The 18804-nt window shown below is 34.6% G+C and overlaps 1 protein-coding gene across 6 annotated transcripts in view; it reads left to right on the top strand.

Annotated features, from left to right (window-relative positions):
- Positions 1-18804, top strand: part of Anks1b (ankyrin repeat and sterile alpha motif domain containing 1B) — a 1073357-nt gene that overhangs the window by 183385 nt on the left and 871168 nt on the right. For all 6 annotated transcript variants that reach the window (XM_026398716.2, XM_026398722.2, XM_026398739.2 and 3 more), the window contains exons 5-8: positions 2772-2847; positions 4451-4552; positions 14120-14233; positions 17184-17350. In XM_026398716.2, coding sequence (XP_026254501.2) covers positions 2772-2847; positions 4451-4552; positions 14120-14233; positions 17184-17350 — 459 coding nt within the window. The remainder of the gene's footprint in view (positions 1-2771; positions 2848-4450; positions 4553-14119; positions 14234-17183; positions 17351-18804) is intronic.

Here is an 18804-nt window from a genome sequence, read left to right on the forward strand (position 1 = left end):
AGTAACAATAAATGTTGGCAAGGATTTGGGGAAAAAGGCTCATTCATACATTGCTGGTGGGACTGCAAATTAGTGCAACCACTCTGAAGCAGTATGGATATTCCTCAGAAAACTTGGAATGGAACCATCATTTGACCCAGTTATCCCATTCCTCAGCTTATGCCCAAAGGACTTAAAATAACCATGCTATCATTTTGTAGGCACATCAATGTTTATAGTGTCTCAATTCACAATAGCCAAGCTATAGAACCAACCTAGGTGCCCTTCAACAGATGAATGGATAAAGAAAATGTGGTATATATATACAATGGAATGTTAGTGAGCTATAAAGAAGAATAAAATTGTGGCGTTTGCTGCTAAGTGGACAGAAGTAGAGAATATCATGATAAGTCAATTCCCCCAAAGCAAAGGTCTAATGTTCTCTTTGATATGTGGATACTAGCCCATAAGAGGGGAAGGAAGGGTACATACGTATAGAAGTTAATTGGATTAGACAAAGAGAATGAAGGGAAGGGAGTGAGGATGGGAATAGAAAAGACTGTAGAATGAATCGGCCATAACTTTCCTATAAGCATATGTGAATACACAACTGGTGTAACTTCATATCATGTTCAACCAGAAGAATGGGATCAAAATTATAATGGGTTGCACCCCATGTATGTATAATATGTCAAAATACAGTAGTGTCATGTGTATCTAAAAACAAATTTAAAAAATGTCACCTGCCTTCTTGGTGTGTTTTCATATGTCCTTTCCTCTGTATACAAACATAAGGACACCAGTCCTAATGAATTAGGACACAAACCTTGTGACGTAATTTAATCCTAACTTTTATTTCTGTAAAGGCCCTGTGTTCAAACCTAATCACACTGGTGGGGGGGGCTAGGGGTTTAATGTGTGACTTTTGGGGGAGACACAGTTGTTCAGTCCATAATAGATTCTCTTCAGTCTGTCTGCGACATAGCAGTGAGAAGTGATTCCATTAAATTATGTCTGTTATTCCACTTTTCTGCTCAGAAAACTCCACTGGTTTTTCCATTTCACTCAGAGCAAAACCTAGAGTCTTTACTGTGGCTGACACAGTCTTAGTGTGAAACTTTAAAATTTTATTTTTACCAAGGATTTTGTAGCCTTCTAACTTGCTTCAATTTCAAACTTTGTCTCTTGTACTCATACTCCCACCTTGAAAAATCCATAAGTTTGACATATTTAAACTATTTGGAGTAAATAGCAATTAAAAAAAAAAAAAACTAATAGTAGGGCTGGGGATGTAGCCAGTTGGTAGAATGCTTGCTCACATGCACAAGGCCCTGGGTTCAATTCCCAGAACCCCTCCCCCCAAAAAAAACACCCTCAAAAAATATAGTAAATAGTTCATTGGATTTATGAATTTTCAGAAATATTAAGTGATTTTTCTAAAGATTAGCAACTAAAAGTCAAGTTTCTACTGGAATTGAGATCTTCTATATCTACCTCTTCCAGAAAGAGAAATTTAAATTTATGGTGGAGAGTCAATGTATAGAATAGTACATTTCACTTTTTCCATTTCATACTGGGCTGTATCTAAGTATCTGGGGAACCAAATTATTGTGAAAAATAGACATTATTGTTATAATAGTTTGTTTAGACTTTGTCTTAAGTTAATTATTCCCTTTATTCATCATTACTTTTTGTATTTCTAATCTTTTTCCTTACTTAAATCACATAGAAATTCTTTTAGTAAAGGTCCATATCCACAACTCATTTTTATTGTGCCTAAAATGCTATTTCACCCTCATTCTTGGAAGATAATTTGGCTGGAAGTAGAATGCTAGATTGACAGTGATTTTCTCTTGTCACAGGAAGATATTATAATTTCTTTTGGCTTTATTGAGAAGTCAGCTGTAGGTCTGATTTTCGTTTTAGACAATTATTTTTTTTCTCTTGGGGTGTTTTTAACATGTTGTCTTTATCTTAGGTATTTTATAGTTTTCCTGAGATGTGTTTTGCAGTTTCACTGTGATATGTCTGACTGGTTAAAAAATAGGGTGGGGTTTACATGAGTTGGCAGATTCTTTTTTCCAGTGCCAACTCCCTAGATTCATGCTAGTGGTTTGGGTGATGGCCAGATCAAGAGGGTTACGAGTTAGATCCTGCCAGTTGAAGGGACCAGCATTTGTGACCTTTGGGGAAGAAAACAGAAAATGATACTAATATCCTTAAGTTCAGTATGATAGGAGGAGAGAGTATGAGGTCTGAGAGAGGGTTTTAGTGTACAGGAGAGGCTGGTGAGGAAATCTTGGAGATCATCATCCAGATTTTGTAAGTCACTTTAATTGTTTAGATTTCATATGTCATAAATATTTACTTATGCATCTGTCTCTTGGAATGTGGATATAAGAGGGCCAGGATTATTGTTCCATACTTAAAGAACATCCTTCAGCTGTTATTGGTATGTAATTGGTGTTTAATAAGTCCATGGTGATTGAATGAACTCAGTGGATACTCACAAAAGCCTTGTACAATAAGCATTACTTACCTTTATTTTATACTTGCATACAATAGAGGTTTAGAGAAGGTGAGTTTCTTTTTAACATAACAAGTTCAGACGTGATGAGGTAATTTCCAAACTCAAGTGTTTGGATTTTGTTTCTAGTAATTCTTCTTTATTTCATAGTGCCTTTCAGTCAGGGAGTGCTGAGAGTATAGAAAATATGCATGAATACATAAAATGACAGAATAATAAAATGTCTAAGCATTCTAAATGCAACTGTGGTTTCTTTTTTTTTCAGACAGAAAAGGGGAGTGCCCTTCATGAAGCAGCTTTGTTTGGAAAGGTGGATGTTGTGCGAATTCTGTTAGAAACAGGTAGCTATCATGGTTCATAGAGCCTGTCCTCCCAAATACTCTATTTCAGGAATAGACAAAGGAAAGTGACATTTTTATTCATGATTCTTCTTCTTTTCTTCAAATTGCAGAGATGTAGAATTGATCCTCTGGTGTTTAGATAAAATTGATATAAATGTGTACTTTTTTATTCAATAGATGCATCCATTAAAAAGGTCTTGGAAATTATTATTTTATAGATTTAAGTTGCATTTAAATGTACTAGAGAAATTAACACAGAGATCTCTGTTTTCTATAAGAAGAAGGTATTGGTCCCTGAGAAATTATAATAATTTGCTTGGTTTGTTGAACATCATATTTCTCTTAGGTTTTTTTTTTTGTGTGTGTGTGTGTGTGTGAACTATGGGAAACAGAGATTTGAGTTCCCTTTCCTTAAGGTAACAATTTTCCTTCTAGTTACTTCATCATCTGAGTAGCAATTGTTTGTTGGTTCTGTGACTTAATTTAAAGGGAACCTTTTAGAGGCAGTGCTTTGAAGGAATAGCACAGTAGGCTTTTTAATCTTCATATGTATATTCTGATTGTGATGAAATAAATTTTGAATTGAGGTCAGATATTTTTAAGAATTGAAAAATCACAAATTCATATTTAATCATCAATGTGAGTCATTCATGTTATAGACTATCACATGTTTATTTTCCTCTGTAAAAAAAATAAAATGAAAAACATTGACTAACTATTGTACTGTGATGTGCTTTTATACAAAGTTAACATTTCATGCATAGTTAAGTTTGATTCTGCAGTGTAGTGATATAATAAATAATTTGAGACACTCAATTAAATAAGTGCTGGTCATACATCTGAACACACATTTAAGCAAATACTTAATAATCTTATGATGAACTAACATCTGGGACCAGATCCTACATTGAATTTGTTTGCAGTTTGGTGTTTGAAAAGTTCATAAAGTTTTTGGGGGTACTGCAAACTATTCGCTACATTAAAATGTTTTTTATTATAATAATATTTTCAGAACTAAAATATTTAATTACTGTATTTTGGTCATACAGTTCAAGAAGTTTGTTCAGGTAAATGGTGAGTGTGACTGACATTGAACATAATCCAGCATAAACAAGTATCAGAGAGTATTTGGCTTTGTAATTGGAGAAAAAGTATTTGGACAATTGTTCAAAATAATTATATTTTTAAAATTCTGTGAATAAGAGTCTCCTTATATTCACGTAGTATATGTTTATTATTTATTAAATATTTTCACCATATGATACAGTATAAATCACATGACCAATTATACTTTAGGAATTGTCATTATAAATCAATAATATTTTTCAGTTTGATAGTGTACTATTTGGTTAACTAGCTGTCACCCCAAAGAAATTATAGGGCCCTGAAAAGCGGTTTTAAGCATTGGGTTAGTGACCTTTGAGAGTTAATTCATTATCAAGAATGTTCTTAATCTTTGGTAGCTTAATCTTTGTGTGTGTTTAATTTGTTTAAAATCATCTACAGTGCTTGGTCTATATATGTTTGAAATTATAGCAGTTCTATGTCGATAGTGAGGATCCTTTAGTGATGTATATCTGGTGGGTTTTCCTTTTTCTTTCAGGAATTGATGCCAACATAAAGGATAGCTTAGGAAGAACTGTCTTAGATATTCTGAAAGAACATCCATCTCAGAAATCCCTCCAGATTGCAACACTCTTACAAGGTAAAAGAACTGCTTAAATTCAAGATTAAAATAATACTATCATGGTTTCAGGCTTTTTAAAAAAAGTTTTTTAGTTGTTCATGGACCTTTATTTTATTTACTTATTTATATGTGGTGCTGAGAATCTAATCCAGTGCCTTGCAAATGCCAGACAAGCACTCGATCACTGAGCCACAACCCCAGCCCGGTTTCAGGCTTTTTGAGTTAGTGTTTACCTTTGAATGAACTTATTGTTTGCTTTTTTTTTCCTAATAAATTTTAAAAGTAATAATACTTTTTAAATGTTTTGTTTCTGTTTTCCAAGTACTTAGTATTAAAAAAAATTGAAGTATTTATTCACTATTTATTATTAAAATACTTTTAAAACATCTAATAAATATTTAGTGATGAAATTGAATTTAATAGGTTATATAAAATGATGACTAAGTATTATCTTATGTGTGAATGATTTTTTAGAGATTTTCTATCATTTTGTCTGATTTCTATGACTCTGTGAAGCAGGTAAATCAGATATTATTCTGCTTTTTTGCACATAAAACAAGCAGAAGCCTTGAGAGATTGTTTTGCTTAAACTCATATATGCTATGCTAAATGGCAGAGCTAGTACATAAATGACAGATTTTTTTTTATTGGTGGTTCACAACATTACAAAGCTCTTGACATATCATATTTCATACAAGAGATTGAAGTGGGTTATGAACTCCCAATTTTACCCCAAATGCAGATTGCAGAATCACATCAGTTACACATCCACAATTTTACATAATGCCCTATTAGTAATTGTTGTATTCTGCTACCTTTCCTATCCCCTACTATCCTCCCTCCACTTCCCTCACATCTTCCCTCTCTACCCCATCTACTGTAATTCATTTCTCTCCTTGTTTATCTTCCCATTCCCCTCACAACCTCTTATATGTAATTTTGTATAACAATGAGGGTCTCCCTTCATTTCCATGCAATTTCCCTTTTCTCTCCCTTTCCCTCCCATCTCATGTCTCTGTTTAAAGTTAATCTTTTCTTCCTGCTCTTACTCTGTTCATAGTTGCTCTCATTATATCAAAGAAGACATTTGGTATTTGTTTTTTAGGGATTGGCTAGCTTCACTAAGCGTAATCTGCACTAGTGCCATCCATTTCCCTGCAAATTCCATGATTTTGACATTTTTTTAGTGCTGTGTAATATTCCATGGTGTATAAATGCCACATTTTTTTTTATCCATTCATCTATTGAAGGGCATCTGGGTTGGTTCCACAGTCTAGCTATTGTGAATTGTGCTGCTATGAACATCGATGTGGCAGTATCCCTGTAGCATGCTCTTTTAAGGTCTTCAGGGAATAGTCCGAGAAGGACAATAGCAGGGTCAAATGGTGGTTCCATTCCGAGCTTTCCCAGGAATCTCCATACTGCTTTCCAAATTGGCCACACCAATTTGCAGTCCCACCAGCAATGTACAAGTGTACCCTTTTCTCCACATCCTCGCCAGCACTTGTTGTTGTTTGACTTCAGAGTGGCTGCCAATCTTACTGGAGTGAGATGGTATCTTAGGGTGGTTTTGATTTGCATTTCTCTGACTGCTAGCGATGGTGAGCATTTTTTCATGTACTTGTTGATTGATTGTATATCTTCCTCTGAGAAGTGTCTGTTCAAGTCCTTGACCCATTTGTTGATTGGGTTATTTGTTATCTTATTGTCTAATTTTTTGAGTTCTTTGTATACTCTGGATATTAGGGCTCTATCTGAAGTGTGAGGAGAAAAAATTTGTTCCCAGGATGTAGGCTCCCTATTTACCTCTCTTATTGTTTCTCTTGCTGAGAAAAAACTTTTTAGTTTAAGTAAGTCCCATTTATTGATTCTTGTTATTAACTTTTGTGCTATGGGAGTCCTATTAAGGAATTTGGAGAGTCTCTGATTTGATATCAAGCTCCTTGATCCATTTTGAGTTAACTTTTGTGCATGGCGAGAGAAAGGGATTCAGTTTCATTTTGTTGCATATGGATTTCCAGTTTTCCCAACACCATTTGTTGAAGATGCTATCCTTCCTCCATTGCATGCTTTTAGCCCCTTTATCAAATATAAGATAGTTGTAACTTTGTGGATTGGTCTCTGTGTCCTCTATTCTATACCATTGGTCCACCCGCCTGTTTTTGGTACCAGTACCATGCTGTTTTTGTCACTATTGCTCTGTAGTATAGTTTGGGGTCTGGTATCGCTATACCGCCTGATTCACACTTCCTGCTTAGAATTGCTTTTGCTATTCTGGGTCTTTTATTTTTCCAAATGAATTTCATGATTGCTTTATCTATTTCTACAAGAAATGCCGTTGGGATTTTGATTGGCATTGCATTGAACCTATAGAGAACTTTTGGTAATATTGCCATTTTGATAATGTTAGTTCTGCCTATCCATGAACAGGGTATATTTTTCCATCTTCTAAGATCTTCTTCTACTTCTCTCTTTAGGGTTTGGTAGTTTTCATTGTATAAATCTTTCACCTCTTTTGTTAGGTTGATTCCCAAGTATTTTATTTTTTTTGAGGATATTGTGAATGGAGTGTTTTTCCTCATTTCCGTTTCAGAAGTTTTGTCGCTGATATACAGAAATGTCTTTGATTTATGCGTGTTGATTTTATATCCTGCCACTTTGCTGAATTCATTTATTAGTTCTAGTAGTTTCTTTGTAGACCCTTTTGGGTCTTCTAGGTATAGAATCATGTTGTCTGCAAATAGTGATAATTTAAGTTCTTCTTTTCCTATTTTTATGCCTTTAATTTCTTTTGTCTGTCTAATTGCTCTGGCTAGTATTTGAAGGACTAAATTAAATAGAAGTGGTGAGAGAGGGCATCCCTGTCTTGTTCCAGATTTTAGAGGGAATGCCTTCAGTTTTTCTCCATTCATAATGATGCTAGCCTGAGGCTTAGCATAGATAGCTTTTACAATGTTGAGGTAAGTTCCTGTTATCCCTAGTTTTTCTAATGTTTTGAACATAAAGGGATGCTGTACTTTGTCGAATGCTTTCTCTGCGTCTATCCAGATGATCATATGGTTCTTATCTTTAAGTCTATTGATGTGGTGAATAACATTTATTGATTTCCGTATATTGAACCAGACTTGCATCCCAGGGATGAATCCTACTTGATCATGGTGCACAATTTTTTTGATGTGTTTTTGTATTCGATTTGCCAGAATTTTATTGAGGATTTTTGCATCTAGGTTCATTAGAGATATTGGTCTGTAGTTTTCTTTCTTTGAGGTGTCTTTGTCTGGTTTCGGAATCAGGGTGATGTTGGCCTCATAGAATGAATTTGGAAGAGCTCCCTCTTTTTCTATTTCCTGAAATAACTTGAAAAGTATTGGTATTAATTCTTCTTTAAAGGTTTTGTAAAACTCTGCTGTATACCCATCCGGTCCTGGGCTTTTCTTGGTTGGTAGTCTTTTGATTGCTTCTTCAATTTCATCCATTGATATTGGTCTGTTCAAATTGTGTGTATCCTCCTGACTCAGTCTGGGCAAATCATATGACTTAAGAAATTTATCGATGTCTTCACTATCTTCTATTTTATTGGAATATAGGTTTTCAAAATAATTTCTAATTGTCTTCTGTATTTTTGTAGCATCTGTTGTGATATTGCCTTTTTCATCCCGTATGTTAGTAATTTGAGTTCTCTCTCTTCTTCTCTTCGTTAGCATGGCTAAGGGTCTGTCCATCTTATTTATTTTTTCGAAGAACCAACTTTTAGTTTTGTTAATTTTTTCAATAGTTTCTTTTGTTTCAGTTTCATTGATTTCCACTATGATTTTAATTATTTCTTGCCTTCTGCTACATTTGCTGTTGTTTTGCTCTTCCTTTTATAGGGCATTGAGATGAAGTGTGAGCTCATTTATTTGTTGGTTTTTTCTTTTTTTGAGGAATGACCTCCAGGCGATGAATTTCCCTCTTAAAACTGCTTTCATTGTGTCCCATAGATTCCGATATGTTGTGTCTGTATTTTCATTTATCTCTAAGAATTTTTTTATTTCCTCCTTTATGTCTTCTGTAACCCATTGATCATTCAGTAACATATTGTTCATTTTCCATGTGATGTAGGATTTTTCCTTCCTTCTTTTATCATTGGTTTCCAGTTTCATTCCATTATGATCAGATAAGATGCATGGTATTATCTCCACACCTTTATATTTACTGAGGGTTGCCCTATGGCATAATATATGGTCTATTTTTGAGAAGGATCCATGTGCTGCTGAGAAAAAAGTATATCCATTTGATGATGGTTGATATATTCTATATATGTCAGTTAAGTCTAGGTTATTGATTGTGGTATTGAGTTCTATAGTTTCTTTATTCAACTTTTGTTTGGAGGATCTGTCCAATGGTGAGAGAGGTGTGTTGAAGTCACCCATAATTATTGTGTTGTGGTCTATTTGATTCTTGAACTTTAGGAGAATTTGTTTTATGAATGTTGTGGCACCATTATTTGGTGCATAAATATTGATAATTGTTATGTCTTGTTGGTGAATGGTTCCTTTTAATAGTATATAATGTCCTTCCTTATCCCTTTTGATTAAGTTAGTCTTGAAGTCGATTTTATTCGATATGAGGATGGCCACCCCTGCTTGCTTAGGAGGACTGTGTGCGTGGTATATTTTTTCCCATCCTTTCACCTTCAGCCTGTGTATGTCTTTTCCAATCAAATGTGTCTCCTGGAGGCAGCATATTGTTGGATTTGTTTTTTAATCCATGATACCAGCCTATGTCACTTTATTGGAGAGTTTAAGCTATTAACATTCAGAGTTACTATTGATATATGGTTTGTACTTCCCGCCATGTTTGATTATTTATCCTTTTTTAAAAAAATTTAATTTGTTTCTCCATGATTATCTTTCCCCTCGCCCTCTGTCTTTACCGAGGCATTTCCCACTGATGGTTTTGGTTATCGTTTTTCATTTCTTCCTTGTGTAGTGTTTTGCTCAAAATGCTTTGCAGTGCTGGTTTTCTGGCTGCAAATTCTTTTAACTTTTGTTTATCATGAAAGATTTCTATTTCATTGTCATTCCTGAAGCTTAATTTTGCTGGATACGGGATTCTTGGTTGGCATCCATTGTCTTTCAGTGTTTGAAATACATTGTTCCATGACCTTCTTGCTTTCAGTGTCTGTGATGAAAAATCCGTTGTTAACCTTATTGGTTTACCCCTGAATGTAATCTGCCTCCTTTCTCTTGTAGCTTTTAATATATTTTCTCTTTGTTCTGTATATTGAATATCTTCATAACAATGTGTCTTGTTGTTGGTCTACTGTGATTTTGTGTGCTCGGTGTCCTGTATGCATCTTCAATTTGTATATCTGTTTCGTTTTTTATTTCTGGAAAGTTTTCTGTAATTATTTCATTCAGCAGGTTACTCATTCCCTTGGTTTGAATCTCTGTACCTTCTTCTATCCCGATGACTCATAAGTTTGTTTTTTTTATGTTATCCCATAACTCTTGGATGTTTTTCTCGTGATTTTTTACCAGCCTTTCTGAGTTGGCTAGACTCTTTTCAAGATGATATATTTTGTCTTCATTATCTGACGTTCTGGCTTCTACTTGCTCCACTCTGTTAGTGATACTCTCAATTGAGTTTTTAATTTGGTTTATCGTTTCCTTCATTTCTAGAATTATTGTTTGATTATTTTTTATAATCTCTATCTCCTGATAAAGATGCTTAACTTCTTCTTTTATCTGTTTATGTAATTCATTCTCAATGTGTTCTTTCGCTGCTTGAATTTGCTGTCTCGTATCCTCTTTAAGGTTCCATTCCATCTGTCTAAGGTGTTCCTTGAGTTTTTTATATAACCATTTTTCTGATGACTCTAGGTCCTCCTGAATATTCAGGCTGTCCTGCATTGTTTGTACTCCTTTCCTTCCTTGCTTTTTCAAACTGCTCATGTTACTTCTTGTTCTGTTTGACTGCTGAGTTACTGTTTACTCCTATAAATTTATTTGATGCTTGGGAGGAAAGGTATTATAAGGAAGGGAAAAAGTCACTAAAGAGAATGAGAGTAAGCAGGTAGAATTCAAGGAAGGGGGATTAAGAAAATTGAAAAGAAATGAAAAGACAAAAGAAGAAAAAAAAAGGAAATAAAAAAATAAAAAAATAATAATAATAAAATAAAAATTAAAATTAGAAGAAAAAAAATTTAAAAAAAATTGGAAAAAAATTTAAAAAACAACAAGAAAGAAAAATGAAAATGAAAGAAAAAACCCAAATCATAAAAAAGAGAAAAAAAAAAAAAAACTAATAAATGCAGTCTTAGAGTTTGATTAACTTCTCTTCCAGTAGGTGGCGCTGTGCCCACCAGGCCAAGTTTCTCCTGTCAATACGCGGGAACCAATCACTGTGCAGCAGCTCCTCCTGGGAGTCTGGGCGAGTCTCTAATCCTGATTGCCTAGGGCCTCCTCTTGTGTCTAGTCACTTCCCCACTTTTCCTCTAGCCAGGCCCCTCTCACCGGTGACGCTCACCACAATACTGGCTACACGCCAGGTCTGCTGCTTCCGGGAGCCCTGTTTTCATGAACAACTGGGCACACTCTCCCTGTTCGCCATTCCCTCAGACCCTAAGTTTGTAGAGCTTGGGGCTGAGAATCCTCAGCAAATTTTAGTTGCCCTCCGGTAGCCACGCCCCCAGTAGCTGGTGCAAGAGACCTCAGTTGTCCGCACTGGTGGGAGCGGTAGCCAGGAGTTTGGAGCCGCGGGTCCCGCGCCACGTCTGATTTCCTTGGTCTGGCTATCGCGCTCATGGGAGAGCTGGGAGGGGCCCTTATGATTTCCCCGATGTGTGGAGAGGGAAGGCTAGGGGATTACACACCTGTAGCCGCAGGTTTCAATGAAGTTATCTCCTCCGCCACAGTCTGGTGACGTCAGTTCTCTGCCATGGTGGTATCTCTTGCAAATGGCGACAGTTCGTTTCCCTTTGCCGGGTGACCAATGCAACAGGTGGGTCCTTACTGTCTCTCCCAAGCCCCATTTCAAACCTGTGGCCACTACCTATGAAGGCTCGGTTGGCATTTACCTGTGTAGGATCAGAAGGGCTGACCAGTTGTTTCAGCCGGATGGATTAGTGCTGAGTCACAGCTGTTTGTCTGCAGGAAGCAGGCGAATGGGAGCTTGAATTCATCCGATCTGGGCTCAGTGTGTGTTCTGAGAGGCCCAGACTATTCGCCCCAGATCCACGTCAGCTCAGCATTGCCTAGTGATCCTGAGCAAACAGAATTTAGATTGTTTACGACTCCTTTTGCCCGCACATCTGAAGAGGTCAGAGACTTGATCTCTCCGCGCCTGCCACCATGTTGGAATCTCATAAATGATAGATTAACAACAACAAAAATTGTATTTAACTGAAAGAACATGAATTCTTTCCTTCCTAATCCAGTAGTACAAGATAATTCAGTTTTGCTAATCTTTTTTTTGATAAAGGTCATTTAGAACATTCGTAGTTCCAGTTTTTGGTTTCTCAAAGATTTGACTACTATTTAGGTACTAGTTTTTATTGCAGAATTGTATAGTATACTTCTCTATTTGATCTAAAACTTTTATGAAAAATTTAGGTTTAAATGTGTTCTCATTTGCTGGATGATTAGGCTTGGCATGTAGCATGTCACATTAAAAATCCAGATGTTCTTTTTGCCCTTTTTAATAGGCTTCTACTTGTTCAACAGTATATAACAGGAATGAGGAGGAGTAGGTTTCACTGGAAGTCTATTGGGAAACTTAACAACCTTTATCCTTGCAGCAAGATAAATGATTTAAAACCAACTAGGACAGGGGACATGTAAAAACAGGAGTCAACAAAGGTCAAAGAGGGGTATAAAGAACAAATGATCATTATAGTCTGTTTGTATTTCCAAAACCTTTCATGGAAGTTTAAGTCCCTACAATTTTCTTGTCAATAAAGAAGTTAATTGCAAGTCAAATACATACAGAGATGAATCAGAGAATCCAAGTATGACTTTTCATATAAATTCAAGCTAAAATCAAGTTGAATGAAAACTAAAAAATAAAAGTGGTACACATAATTTTTATCCCTTTACTCCTGTAGGCACTTGTGTTGAGTCTAGCTGAACTTAAGAACACAAAAAAACTGAAGCTTGTATATAACAAAACATCAAAATTGAGCCTTGTGCCCTTTGGGAGAAGTAAAATACATGTCTCCCACTAAAAAGAGGTCATGACATAATTTTACACATTTTTTAACATACTGCACTGGCTCATGAGTATGTTATTATATATAGGAGTAACTTATCTCTGCTCCCTTAAATGGTGAAGGGTCATTAGATACATGAGATTGTAATAGGGATATGAGACACCCTTAAAATTTTTCAAATTGTTGGCAAATTTCAGATGTAAACATATTATATATTTTACATTCCTTGATTTCACATCACTGCTGTATTTTAAATCTAATGAAAGAATTTGATATCAAAATAAGGCCAATTTTTAGTAAAATTTATAGATAAAGTTACTACCTTACAAAATTGTCATTCAGTTTACGTAATTGCCACATTATTCAGAAATTTTGAAGATAGAATTCCAGAGGTTGCTTTCTTTTCCAGTAGAATTTGTCCAGTAGATTTGTCCTTTGATTCTAAGTATATCAAATATTGTGTGCATAGTAAGCAGTATTTATGTTTTAACTGCTATTATTATTATTATGTCTATCAAAAAAGGAAAAATGATGGAGCTGGGGTAGTAGCTCCATGGTAGAGTGCTTGCTTATTATGTGTGAGACATAGAGTTTGATTCTCAGCACTGCATATAAAAAACAAAGGTCCATTGACAACCGAAAATACTAAAAAAAAAGTAAAAATGAGTGTGGGACATAACTCCAAGAATAATAGGAATGAATTTACTTTGTGGAAGTAAAATTAAATATGCAAATTATGCCTACCTCAAAGGATTATAACACTATTATAAAATAAACTTACCCAATTTCATTCACATTACCTGATAGGTGATTGAATTCATCTGAATTGAACATCTCTGTTCAATAGAGATGAACAGAAATGTTTGAATAGTCAGGTCTATTCAAAGTATCTTTCAGAGAGCTTTAAACCTTCAGATTGAAAAAAAATTAAGGAAACTAGGATTCTATTACATCCTAGTTCAAATTAAATCCATCTAGATTTACTTATATTTACTTATTTTTCTATTTATTTATTTATTTGGTGTGGTACTGGAGATTGACCCAGGGCCTCATGCTTTCTAGGTAAGCATTCTGCCATTGGGCTATATATCCCCAGCCTTAGATATATTTTAAGAAAATAATGTGATAAGTTTAGTTTTCAAAATAAAGGGTTCATGAGTTTTTCCCAAAGTATCTTTTGTATTTAAAGATCTCAAATTAATGACACATCACGAAGTTCTTATGGTTTTTTTGAAGTTCTTTGAAAACTTAAGATATACTTAAGATATGAGGAAATAAATGGAAAATGGATCATCAGAAGTAAAAAAAAAACTTTTACTTTTTGACATAAATGAATTTACTTTTTTTAACATAAATGAATTCAAGTATGTAATCTCAAAAACATATATACACAGAATATTTAGAAGGCGTGGGAAGAGCAACAGCCCTTGAAGAGCATGTACAGGAAGATACAACACAAGAAACCCGCATTTCATCTCCTGTTGAATCTCCTTCCCAAAATACCAAAAGTGAGTATCTAATTACAAAGCCTGGAAACTATATTACACTTGTATGTCCAAATTTGTCACGTATGCATAAGAAGGCTATCAGTTGTGAAAACCTCATATGAGTCATATCCTATTCTCTATATTTTATACATTTATTCAGTCAAAATTTATACAGTCCCTATTACTCGCTGGGGACCATTTGCAGACCTGACATACAGCAGTGGGCAAAGCATATTGCAGCCCTGCTGTAATGAAGTTCATATGAAGTAATATTTTATAGCTTTTTAAAATAGATGTATTTTTTTCTAGATTTATTGAGGTTTACTTAACAAATTATGTTTATGTTTACAGCATACAACATAATGTTGTATATGTAATACATTATGAATTAATTATTACAATAAAGCTAATTAACAAATTTATCTCTTCACATAGTTAATTTTTTTAAAGTGGTGAGAACACTTACTTAGGAAATCCCAGGTATATAATATAATATTAGTAACTATAGTCACCATGCTATACATTAAATCTCCAGAATTTTTTCATTCCCCTGTTATCTAAATTTTTAACCCTTCAATAAGTCTCTCTCCATTATCTCCACCCTCCATCCCTTGGCAACCACCTTTCTACTCTTTGCATTCATGAGTTAGACATTTTTAGATTCTACATATAATTGAGATCATACAGTATTTGTCTTTCTGTGTCTGCCTTACTTCACTCAGCAAAATGTCCTCCAGTTTTATCCATATTGTCCTAAACGATAGGATGTCCTTCTTTTAAGAGTGAAGGACACTGGATTACAATATGGACAGTATTAGGTGCAAACGAGCGCACACACACACACACACACACACACACACACAGAGTATATTCTTTATCAGTTCATTTAACAATAAACACTTAAGTTGTTTCCATATCTTGGCTATTCTAAATAATGCTGCAGTGAACATGGGGGCACACATATCTCTTTTAAAGTTATTATTATATTTGCTTTGAATAAATACCTACAAGTGGGATCACTGGTAGTTCTATTTTAAAATTTTTGATGAACTGTCGGGGTTTTTGGCCCCCCCCTCCTGACCAGCAGGAGAAGCGGGAAAAGCACACCCTGACCAAGATAAGCCAAGAAAGGTAAAGGTCCTTTGGCCGCCCACACCCAGTCCTCCCTCCTTCCCTCCCGGGAGGACAATCAGACGTGCCAAGGAGAACAGTCAAAGCAGGATCTCGTTTAATAAGGAAGTACACACAGCTTATATACTGCACAGGAGCCAATCAGAATAAAGGTCAGAGCGGTGGAGCAAGTTCATGTGTACACCCATTCCATAGTCTGTAAGGAAAGGCATGAGCAAGCTGTCCACGAGGGCAGAAGAGTCCTGGACCTATCCTGGAGATGGTCAGCCTCCTCCATAACCGCCCACAGCACCGCCTCCTGGCTGATTGCCAGGAGCCCTCCCAGCCACATATGCGGCCTCAAGACAAGGAAGCAGGCAGCCATGCCCTACAATGAACCATATAATTTTTGATTATAGCAATACAATTTTGCATTTCCACTATTTTCTCCACAGTCTTACCAACATTCATTTTATCTTTTTTGATAAGAAAGATGTGAGGTAATATCTCATTGTGGTTTTGATTCACATTTCCCTGATGATTAATTATGTTGAATACCTTCTCTTATACCTGTTGACACATTTGCATGTCTTTTTTTGGAGAAATGATTTTTCAGGACCTTAGCTCATTTTTTATTCAAGTTTTTGATATTTTCCTATTGAGACGTTTAAGTTCCTTATACATTTTGGATATTAATACCGATCAGATCTGTGATTTGCACATAATTTCTTCTGTTTCTTAGGTTGCCCTTTTACTTCACTGGTTGTTTCCTTTGCGGTACAAATACTTTTTAGTTTGATTCAGTCCTACTTGTCTATTTTTGATTTTGTTATCTATAATTTTGCTATTGTATCAAAAATAGAAATCATAGTTCAGATTAATGTCAAGAAGCTTTTACTCTGTGTTTTCTTCTGAGAGTTTTGTGGTTTCAATTTCCACATTTAAGTTAATTTATTTTAGTTGATTTTTGTATATGGTGTAAGATAACGGTACAATTTTATGTGAGATACACACACACACACATACACACACACATATATATTCCATTTTTTAAACACCATTTATTAAAGAGACCATTTTTTATGTATTTTCAGTTCTTGGTACACTTGTTGAAGAGCTGTAGTAATAAAAATAGCATAGCACTGGCATAAAAATAGACACAGACCAATGAAACAATTTAAAAACCCAGAAATAAACCCATACATCTATGGTCAACTGATCTTAAATATATTTTATTTCAGAATAAAAATAATAAGATCTATAGTATAAATGCTTGAAATGTTTTTCAGAATAATTAGAGGAATGTTTACTTTTCTGAGACTGCTAAGAAAAGTTAATATTTACATATAACCTATGAAATATTCATGTTTGGCAGGTTATATGTATTATTTATTTGTTCCTTCTGTGTTTTCTCTTTATATCATTTTAAAGTTATGATTCTCTACTTTTCTAATTTTTTTTTGTTTAAAGTTCTACTTATGTTTATTGAAGCTAGGAAGTAGGCTCTCAGTACAATTTCAAATTTGTTAATAAATCATCAGATGATTCTGTCAGTGAGGTAAAGTGCCAGTAAAAGATTACTTAAAAATTAATTCCTATAATAAATAAAGCTATAGGAATTATAATTCCAGGTGTTTTATGTATTACAACTATGTAAACTTTCAAGTCTTGTTTCTATTTGAGAAAGAATAAATACAGGCAAAATTGGAATCTCTTGTTTGTTAATATTCTTGTGTTATAGTTTAATACCTTCTACTTATTCTCATTTATCATATTTTGAGTTTTCATATTTTTATTATTTAATGTTAAGTTTCAGCAGTAATCTTTGTTGAAATCTGATAAAATTACTGTCTTTTTATAGGTGAAACTGTGACTGGAGAACTATCAAAACTCTTGGATGAAATAAAGCTCTGTCAAGAAAAGGATTATTCTTTTGAAGATTTGTGCCATACAATATCAGATCACTACTTAGATAACTTGAGCAAGATTTCAGAGGAAGAACTTGGGAAAAATGGAAGCCAGAGTGTAGTAAGTAAGAGGGGAAATGAAGACAAAGTGTTTGTCTTTGGTAGTTCAGTATGTACACGTAAATGGCATGGGATTTGGTCATTGTCAGATTATCAGATTCCACCACTATTGAATGCCAGTCTTTCTTTGTTTTTCTCTAATTTTCATTGGGGTTCTATGCTCATTGAATGTGCAGTGGAAGAAATGCTTTGATGTATAACTTATAATTTGTGATGGTCTCTCTATTGTCAGACTCTCATAATACTTGGAGTCATAATTTCTTTAGTTATGTTCATTTAGTTTTATTGAGCATAATTTTATTGGGTCCCAAAGAAAATTCCCTTTGTCAATCTTCCCCATATTCTCTATAAAAAAGTCTAATCCCTCTTCAAAAAGATTGAGAGAGCCAAGCTATGTGTCTAGCTCCTCAGTCACTCCTTAAGTCATAGTAGGAGAAAGAAAGTTAAATCTGTATATTTAAAAAATCTGCAAATCCCAAGGGGATTCTCCCTTATGAGCTCAGAATCTAAAGTATGAGTTAGAGATTCTTGTTTATTATGGATTTTTTAAATATTTATTTTTTAGATGTAGTTGGACACAATACCTTTGTTTTATTTATTTATTTTTATGTGGTGCTGAGGATCGAACCCAAGGTCTCGCACATGCAAGGTGAGCACTTGCTCTACTGCTGAACCACAATCCCATCCCTCATTATGGATTTAAATTTTTTTTTTAGTTATAGATGAACACAATGCCTTTATTTAATTTATTCATTTTATGTGGTGCTAAGAATCAAACCCAGTGCCTCACATGTGCTAGCCAAGTGCTCTACCACTGAACTACATCCCCAGCCTTCATGATGGATTTTTATATGCACACAATAACAAGCAAAACTGTAGAGAATCAATAAACTTAAAATTAAGATTTATAAATCTACTTTTGTCCTATAGAGGAAGGATTGATAGTATCTACTGGTAGTAAAGAAAATACATTATTATGATATAAACCATTTACTCACTTTTAGAACCTTAGAGAAACTTTATACTTTACACAAAAGCCAATAATAGACTGTGTTAAGTATGTCGTATTATTTGTGAAAACTAAAAGTATGAAGCATAATGACTATCCATATATATATAAATTTTTTTAGTTGTTCATAGACCTTTATTTCATTTATTTAAATGGGGTGCTGAGAATCGAACCCAGTGCCTCACACATGCCAGGCAAGTGCCTTATCGCTGAGCTACAGCCCCAACTCCTGTCCATATCTATTTTGAGAACATTTATTTCATGTAGTTACTTAAATAAGTTATGACACTGTTTCCCTGAATACATTTGCTAATCTAGTTCCATGGCTAAACTTACCTCCTATGCCTGCCTTTTTTTTGGTTTCCTTTTTTTTCTGCACTGTATTTTGTAAGGCATCATATTATTAACCACCCCGCCAAATTATTTATGAATATTTAAAAAGTAAT

Source organism: Urocitellus parryii, chromosome 5, assembly GCF_045843805.1.
Source record: "Urocitellus parryii isolate mUroPar1 chromosome 5, mUroPar1.hap1, whole genome shotgun sequence".
In the NCBI taxonomy this organism is placed as follows: Eukaryota; Metazoa; Chordata; class Mammalia; order Rodentia; family Sciuridae; genus Urocitellus; species Urocitellus parryii.